Below are 8,781 nucleotides of genomic sequence, written 5' to 3'. Positions count from 1 at the left end.
GGGAGCAGACAACACTGGAGCAGAACATAGCAAAGACTTAACCTTCTCAAAAGCTCTCTGGCAACCAGGGGACCACACAAATTAGCTTAACAGGTGGGTTAGGGGCTCCACTACGGTGGAGAAGATAGCACAAAACCCTCGGTAATACCCCACCATCCCTAGGAACCTGGCCAGCTCCTTCTTGGTGGCCGGAGAAGGAAACTGGTCAATGGCCAGTACCTTAGCTCGTATGGGACGCACCTGGCCCTGGCCAACCACCTTCCCCAAGTAAGTCACGGTGGCCTGGGCAAACTCACACTTGGCCAGGTTCACTGTAAGCCTCGCCCAGGCTAAGCGTAGAAACAGAGCCTGAATCCGCTGCAAATGTTCATTCCAGGGGGCTATTGCACGAAACCAGGATAAGGGATTAAGTCGGGATATTCAAGTTATCCTGGATGAATTTAGCTTTGACTTGGTTGCACAAAAGCAGGTTGAATTAAACCCAGCCAAGTAACCATGGAGATTTATTCTTTGCAGGCTAACAGCCAGGCTAAGATTAATTCTGGAGTCTCATGTGTTAAATCAACTGCCGCTCTGATCCGAAATAAAGTTTTTAACAGTTATTCCGTTGTCTTCTGAATGTGTTCGGATTAATTTTTATTAACATGCATTACTTGTCACTATTGCTGTCACAAGTTGATTTTAAACCCTAGCCTACTATTGCAGTTTTTAGATGTTTAGAAATGGTTGACGAAGTTGCAACGGTGATTTCAATAAAGTCAGTGATGAAGGCGATATATAAAGTCCTATTCACCTGTGTTTCTTCTTGCACCATGGCATGCCCATTTCTTAATGACGTGTTGGACGACGAAGCACTGATACTGAGACGTGCTTTCAGACGTGAGAGGGTGTTTCGTGACAGATCTGACCCTTTGGCTTTTTCGGACGAGTACCTGCATGAGAGGTATAGGTTTTCTGGAGATGGGATCCGTTATTTGTGTAGACTGCTGGGTCCCAAAATTCAGCACCGCACAGGGCGAAGCCATGCTCTCACCATCCCACAGATGGTCTGTGTGGCACTGCGCTTTTTCGCAAGCGGCATGTTTTTATATGCCGTGGGAGATGCCGAAACCTTGAATAAAGGTACCATTTGCCGTACGGTCAGAAGTGTGTGTTTGGCACTGAAGTCCTTGGCACACATCTTCATTACCTTCCCTGGCCACAGAAGAATGTGTTACATCAAGGAGGATTGATCCACAAGATTGCAGGTAACTTGAATTAGATTACAAAAAGTGTTACGTTAGAACAGTCACCAAATACTCAGACTATTTTGTGTTACAGGTTTCCCTAATGTCATTGGTGCGCTGGACTGCACACACATCCGAATTAAACGCCCCTCAGGGGCCCATGAGGGAGATTATGTCAATCGAAAATCCTTCCACAGTATCAATGTTCAGGTAAAAATTATGTAATTACTGTCAACTAGCCAAATATTCTGTGCATTAAATGTGTAATGAATAGGCAACATTGCATCGTTTCAGATGATCTGTGATGCTTCCTGCATGATCACCAATGTGGAGGCAAAGTGGCCTGGGTCTGTCCATGACTCCCGAGTTTTCAGGTCCAGTACCATTTCCCAGCGACTGTCACAAGGTATGCCACACACATTTCACTGATAAACACAATTGCCTCAAAGGTTTAACTTATGTGTAGTTGTAATGATTACATTTTGTATTCTCAGGTGAATTCTCTGGTGTTCTTCTGGGAGACAAGGGTTATGCCTGTGAGACATACCTTCTCACTCCACTAGCAGACCCTCAGACAGCAGCACAGCAAGGGTACAATCTTGCCCATGCAAGAACAAGGGGCCGAATTGAAATGGCATTTGGCCTTCTAAAGTCACGTTTTCAGTGTCTCCACCACCTGAGGGTCACCCCAGACAGGGCATGTGACATCACTGTAGCTTGCACTGTCCTACATAATGTTGCCTGTCTGAGGAGAGAAAGGGGTCCTGCACTGGCACCGGAGATTGAGTGGGACAATGCAGCAATCTTCCCAGATAACATAAATGGCAGGCTAGTCAGAGACCAATATATTAATTATTTTACATAAAAAACTTTATTTTCTTGTCCTTCTCAGGCAAGCTGGGGAGAGAGACAAAATAAATACATTGTTTTACCGATACGCAAAAGTGTGGATTGAAGTCATTTACTTCTTTTTCTAGTTTCTTTATCTCCAGATCCAGTTTCCTCAGTTTTTTGTTCTTGATTTGTACATCAAGGTCCAGATCCTGGAGACGCCTCTTATTTACAGCAATCTTTGCATCTGCCAGCTCGATTTGCTTTTTTAGATGCTGCGTGTACAGACATCTGACAGTTTGTGAAGTCTGTAAACCATTCATTGATTAGCACAGCAGGAATTGTGCATGATTTAGATTTCCTTTAGCCCATACGTACTATGTTGCCAGGCTGGCTGTCAAGCTGTACTGCGTCTGGATCCTGTTACAAATATATATTATGAGTGCTATATAACTGACTTCTCATCCATTAGGGGCTAAATATGCATTTCCATACGATTTACATGATACCTCAGGCCTTCTGGAATCCAGTGACACAGTCTCCTCGTCATCCCATATGGCAGAAGTTCCTTCCCCCTGCCATATTGAATATACTTTTTATTGACAGGATGTGCCAAGCCTTGTGCTTTTAACGAATAATACTCACTGGATCTTCGCCTGGTGGCAGGAGTGTAACTGTGTCCCTGGACACTGCAAGGCAAAACAAGGTCAGACAGTCCACATATGCCCGTATAAATGGGTAATTGTGTTTGATATGCAGTACTGGAAAATGTACCATGGATAAGGAGGGCAGTTTCTGCAGGTGGAACACAGTCTGTAGCTGTCCCACCCTCAATCCCTTCCATCACTGGCCTTCCCTGATTTAAATCCAGGGCCAATTCCTCAGCTGGGGTGAAGCCTGGAGCTGGTGGCCCTCCCCCAGTGCCAGACAAATGAGCCTTCTTCTTAAATGCTAAAATCAGTTTAGATAAAATATGTGAGCAGGCATAGTGCAAGTAATTTCTACATACCATTTGCAAACTGTTAAGGCACTTACCAGACTGCAAAATGTTTTTATATTTAATTTTGACTTGTTGCCACAATCTTTTCTGTCCAGTCATGTTTGTTCTGTATGAACATTAATTGTAGAAAGATATTTAGAATTAGACACATCTTATAGAGTGTCTATATTGTCTTGTGTCTTATTGTGCATATGGTTGTGAAACATATTCTCGCATGGTGTAAGGGTTTGAAATTAGGCCTAGTCTTTAGGGACCTTAATTCCCTGCTCACTTTTGAGGGAAAGTAGGCTTAATAATAATACATTTTATTTATAGAGTGCTTTGCATGGTAGGCTACTCAAAGAGACGTTACAGTAAAACCAGCACATAAACACAGATCGGCCTACAGCAATAAAACCAACACATAAAACAAGCATATTAAAAGCAATTAAAACAGAGTGTACAACTTTCCTTGTAAGTACATATTTTTAAATAGGCTACTTACGCATTCAGTCGGTCAGCGATTGTCTGCCAGGCTTGTTCTCGCTGTTTAATAACGGCTGCCGTATTCCCCTTTTTGCAAATAATATGCTTCACCTCATACATCTCCATTATTAATTTCTGCTCAGCGGGTGAAAAATATTCTGCACTCGTCTTCTCCATTTCTGCATCAGTGAATTTGTGATCGATACCATGGTCTATTTAAGAAATCCGTGAAGGTGCACTTATCCCAACTATGTACACCTGGATTGACATAGCGCCACCTTCTCATCCTGGCTTGGCAAACGTGCAACCGATTCAGCCGCGATGAGCGGATAACACTAAGTCAAGCTGCGCTTTTTCAGTTATCCTGGATATCTTTATTCTACTTTTGTGCAATAGCCCCCAGGTGTTACTGTAAATCACAACATCGTCCAATACACCGCGCAACCGACCAGCCCGGAAACGACCCTGTTCATCAGACGCTGGAAGGTTGCAGGGGCATTACGCAGACCAAACGGCATAACGGTGTACGAGTACAACCCTGAAGGAGTGATAAAAGCAGCCACGTCCTGTGCCCGAGCCGTCAAAGGGACCTGCCCTTTGAGGAGGTCAAATTTACTAACAAACCTTGCAGAGCCCACCTGGGGGGGTATTCCAGAAAGCAGGTTATGTGACATACCCAGGTAAGTTAACTCCCCAGCTGACACCCAGCGTTGTAGCAACATTGCCAGTAAGTTGCTGCAACATTGTGAATTAGCTGGTGGGTTAACTTACCCGGTTATGTTGCATAACCTGCTTTCTGGAATACCCCCCTGGTCAACACAGTCCTCCATGCGAGGCAGAGGGTAGGAATCAGCCTTAGTAATGGCGTTAACCTTACGGTAGTCTGTACATGGGCGAAAGGTGTGAACGGGCTTTGTAACCAACAAACAGGGAGAGGCCCAGCTGGAACTAGAGGGCTCTGCTATGTTGTGGTCAAGCATGTATTGAACCTCGGCATCCAACTGCACCCGTTTGTCGCGATAAAACCTTTGCCGGATTGGCGCAGCATCCCCCACCTCGATGTCATGTTGAATCAAGTGTGTACAAGATGGAGCATCCGCAAACAGCTGTGGGAAACCCTGTATCATCCCAGCCAACTCCCTACACCGGACTGCCGACAATTGGCCCATGTCGTGGAAGTTTTTGAGAGAATCAATCGTTTAAGCTGAAGTCGGGTGAAGTACAGAGTTAATGTTTATTTGACGTAGATTTAAACATAACAACGTTATCAACATAACATCATCGACACACAAACATAAGACAATAACACAAAGACAATTCTATACAGCTCCATCTAGCATTCTAGAATGGAACCGGGAGAATCCAGTCCACCAGCACTACCCAGCTGATGGCCCTGAACCCCCCAGAACATTCTTCAACAGACCATTTTATAGATACGACAGTTCTCAAAAGTCATTGGTCCATCCTACAGACATGCAGCTATACCAAATCTCTTCTGTCATTGGTTAAATCCTTAGAACAATACAGTTGAATCCACATTGTCTTCAGACCAACTGTCTCTTCCCCCCAGGTGACAAGAACTCTCTCAGGTCACCCAGACTTCCCGTCTCTTAGACTTCACGTCTCCTAGTTAGGTGTCATAAAACTGCAAATGGCATCTCTACCAAATGGAGTTGAATCAACATTCATTGTATCAAGCTTCTTAACCAACTGTAAACTTCTCCTAAAACACATTCATTGTACATAGGCCCAAAATTTCTTTCACACCCAAAGCGGTCTCCAAGGTAACCAGGGACTCAGAGTTCCTTAGTCTCCCTCTGAGCACACAGTCATACGGTGAGGACAACTCCTCCTCAACCCCCCCTGCCAGGAAAGGAGGAGAGTCGGCCACCCCCACAGCCAAAGCCACGGGTATGGAGTCTAAAGGAGGGGAACGGACGTAATAAGGTTTTAACAGGTTGACATGACACAACTGGATTGACCTTTTCCGAGAAGGTGTAGCGATCATGTAGTTCTGATCCGAAACCTTGCGAACCACAGAGTACGGACCAGTAAACCTGGCTTGGAAAGGAGACCCTACAACCGGCAACAATGCAAGTACCTGATCACCGGGGCTAAACTCCCGGCGTTCAGCACGGCGGTCGAACAGATGCTTCATCTTAGTTTGACAGGCTTCAAGATTCACCTTGGCCATCTTCCCAGCTTCATACAACCTCCGCCAAAAAACATTTACAAAATCCAGCAGGTTCACTGGAGGCGCAGAGGCCTTCCAATCATCTTGTAACACAGCCAGGGGACCACGAACGGCATGGCTGAATACCAAATCGTTTGGACTAAAACCTGTGCTCTCCTGCGTCACTTCCCTAGCTCGCAGTAACAACTTCAGGGTAGAATGGAAACGCTCCAGGGCCCCCTGACTCTGTGGATGGTAGGCGCTAGACAACGAGTGTTTAACTCTGAGCAGCTTTAGGATGGCAGAAAACATGCCAGAGGTGAAGTTAGAACCCTGATCGCTTTGTATTACCTTGGGGATGCCAAAAATGGAAATGAACTGGGTCAACGCCTTCACCACCGACCTAGTGGTGATGTCACGTAGAGGGTACGCAGCAGGGTACCTGGTGGACTGACACATCACCGTCAGCAAATAGGTACTACCGGTTTTGGAACGGGGCATGGGACCAACACAGTCGATGATCAATCGTTCAAAAGGTTGACCGACTGCAGGGATTGGATACAGCTGGGCAGGTTTAACTGTCTGGTTAGGCTTGCCAGTCAGTTGGCAGACATGGCAGGTCTTTATATAGGCCGAAATCGTGGTCTTCAACCGGGGCCAGAAAAAGTACCTCAATACTCGATCGTAGGTTTTCCTAACCCCTAAATGTCCCGCTATGTCATCATGTGCAACCTGCAACACAAACTCCCTGAACTTTACCGGCATCACAATCTGAAATACAGCCACTCCCACAAAATGATCACTTTGAGGCAGCCATTTTCTCACCAACAACCCCTCCCGAATAAAGTACCCCTGGCCAGAACTCTCCATGTCCTCCACGGGAAGAACCTGGTCAAACAACTCCTTCAGTGTAAGATCGTCCTTCTGGTCTCTCCCCAGCTCACTGCGAGAAACAGATAAAGGGAAAGCAGGCACAGGGAAAGAAACTGACTCTGATGTATCAACCTCACCGTCTCCAGCATTAGCACGGCCCATGGCCCGTGTCACCGCGCAGACCGGAAACACCGCTGGGTCCCCACACACAATGGGCTCCCCCCCCTTTTGGCGTAGAAGTAACCCCCAGGGAAGATGGTAGAGCAGGCCAGACCTGGTTTCCAGCCAGGGTGTTCCCCAAGATCACTTCCACCACATCAACTGGCAAACAAGGCCGGACTCCCATAGTCACCATGCCGTGCACCAAACCGGAGGAGAGCACAAGCTGGTGCAAAGGGACTGAAAAAACTTGCAACCCAATCCCCCGAATCAACACATAGCAACACAGACTCCAGTATGAAGGAATCCAAAGCCCCTGTATCACGGAGGATCCTAACCGGCACCTGGGCGTCACCCCCCCCCCCCCAAAGACACATACCCCTCTGTAACAAAAGGCATGAAACCAGGGTCACACCGCCCAGGCAGTGCCCTCCCTGCAACACGGCCAACCCCACCATCAGAGAAAAACGCCGGTGCCGCCGGGGTGGTGAAAATCCGCACAGCAGCAATGGCATCAGCCCTACCATCGACAACAGCGTAACCTGTCGAAGCCCCGATGACTTTCCCCGCGCCCTACGAACAGGGCATTCGTTTTTCCAATGCCCGGCCCCCGAGCTGACCCGGCCTGGATCCGCCTCAGCCCGGCTGTCACTCGCCTGCGACCTGCTCTGGCGATAACCACAAGGTATCTCCTGGGAACCCCAATCACCTCGGGTACGATCTAAACGACTGCGGTGTGTAAGAACGTAGTCATCCGCCACTACGGCAGCTTCACCCGCAGTACGCACCCGCTGCTCCGACACGTAGGTGGCCACACGTTCAGGCAGGGTTTCTTTAAACTGCTCCAAAATGACCAGCTCCTGTAACTTTCCAAAAGTGGTTATCTCCACCGCCGCATACCAGCGATTAAACTGCGTGATTAACCCCCTAGCAAACTCCACATAGGTCTGACTATCCCCCCGTTTTAGAGTTTGAAAACGTTGACGTTACGCCCTCTGGGACCAACTCATACGCCTTCAGTACTGCATCCCTTACAGACCGGTAGACGCCACTCTGAGCGACCGTCAACGCCGACAGAGCCTCCTGAGCTCTGCCCGTCAAAACGCACTGCAACAATAAGGTGCGATCTGAATCGGTCTACCTACGGGCAACGGCTACACGTGCGAACAACAAAAAAAAAGGATCTGGATCTTCCTCATTGAATTTCGGAACCAACCGTAGGCCACGGCCCACATCGAAAGTCTCACCAGAAAAAAAAGAGGACCCCATGGCATCACTACCAAGCTTGTCCTCCTTAATCAAATCTAGCCGATAACACTCGACCCTCGTCCGCTCCTGCTCAAGCTTCATTCCCCACTTGTCTTGTTCCAACTGCAACTCCAACAACTCCTTCTGTTGCTCGAAAGTCAACCCAGACGCCAGCTGAGCAGAACCTGGGGATTTCCGTGGTACCACACCCTCCTTGTCAGGAAAACTGGTGTCGGTGAGGACTCCCAGCTCAACCAGTCCGGCTACCACAACAGACCTGACCTGGTCCTTCAACCGACCACTACTAACAACGATCTCATAGTGCTGCGCAATCCCCAACAGCTGATCCTTAGTGCAGCCCTCCAGCAACTCCTCGGAAGAAGCCCGCACAAACTCGTCCACACCGGTCATACTGCCTGCGTCACCTCAACAGTCAAACACACAACCAACCACCCTTACCCACCTAACTAACTACCCATTAATCTATCTAACTGGCTCCCCCTAATCTTCGCACATGTTACTGGCGGCGGGTACTTAGGCAGCATAGCCCACTGAACGAATTAGGCAACCAGCAATTGGCGACCCTCTCCAATCATGGATGTGCCCCCGAGACAAATGCTCTAACCGCACGGAACTACGCAAAAAAAATAAACCAGCTAAGAAAGAAAAATAATAATAATAAACCAGCGGATCCTCCTACAGAGAAACCGCTGACTGTACCTACTCTGGGATTTACAGCTCCAACCAAATGGAGTTAGGCCTGAAAGGGTTAACTAAAGTTCGGGAGGAAGGTGGAACACCAAGAC

The 8,781-nt window shown here is 47.7% G+C and overlaps 1 protein-coding gene across 1 annotated transcript; it reads left to right on the top strand.

Moving 5' to 3' along the window:
• Positions 1–1,079: 1,079 nt before the first annotated feature.
• Positions 1,080–2,155, top strand: LOC134035332 (putative nuclease HARBI1). Its single transcript, XM_062480330.1, has 4 exons — positions 1,080–1,122; positions 1,321–1,436; positions 1,521–1,632; positions 1,721–2,155. The coding sequence occupies exons 1-4, from the start codon at positions 1,080–1,082 to the stop codon at positions 2,089–2,091; spliced, it is 642 nt and encodes a 213-aa protein (XP_062336314.1). The 3' UTR covers positions 2,092–2,155.
• The last annotated feature ends 6,626 nt before the right edge of the window (positions 2,156–8,781 follow it).

The sequence above is a fragment of the Osmerus eperlanus genome, chromosome 15 (genome assembly GCF_963692335.1).
Source record: "Osmerus eperlanus chromosome 15, fOsmEpe2.1, whole genome shotgun sequence".
In the NCBI taxonomy this organism is placed as follows: domain Eukaryota; kingdom Metazoa; phylum Chordata; class Actinopteri; order Osmeriformes; family Osmeridae; genus Osmerus; species Osmerus eperlanus.
The sequence above is the reverse complement of the archived record's forward strand: the minus strand, read 5'-3'. Positions and strand labels throughout refer to the sequence as shown.

Excerpts from the sequence above, each read along its gene's own strand:
- LOC134035332 (XM_062480330.1), top strand. The coding sequence starts at position 1,080 with ATGTTTTTATATGCCGTGGGAGATGCCGAAACCTTGAATAAAG. Across the intron at positions 1,123-1,320 it reads TGCCGAAACCTTGAATAAAG|GTTTCCCTAATGTCATTGGT; the intron begins GTACCATTTGCC and ends TTTGTGTTACAG. Across the intron at positions 1,633-1,720 it reads TTCCCAGCGACTGTCACAAG|GTGAATTCTCTGGTGTTCTT; the intron begins GTATGCCACACA and ends TTGTATTCTCAG.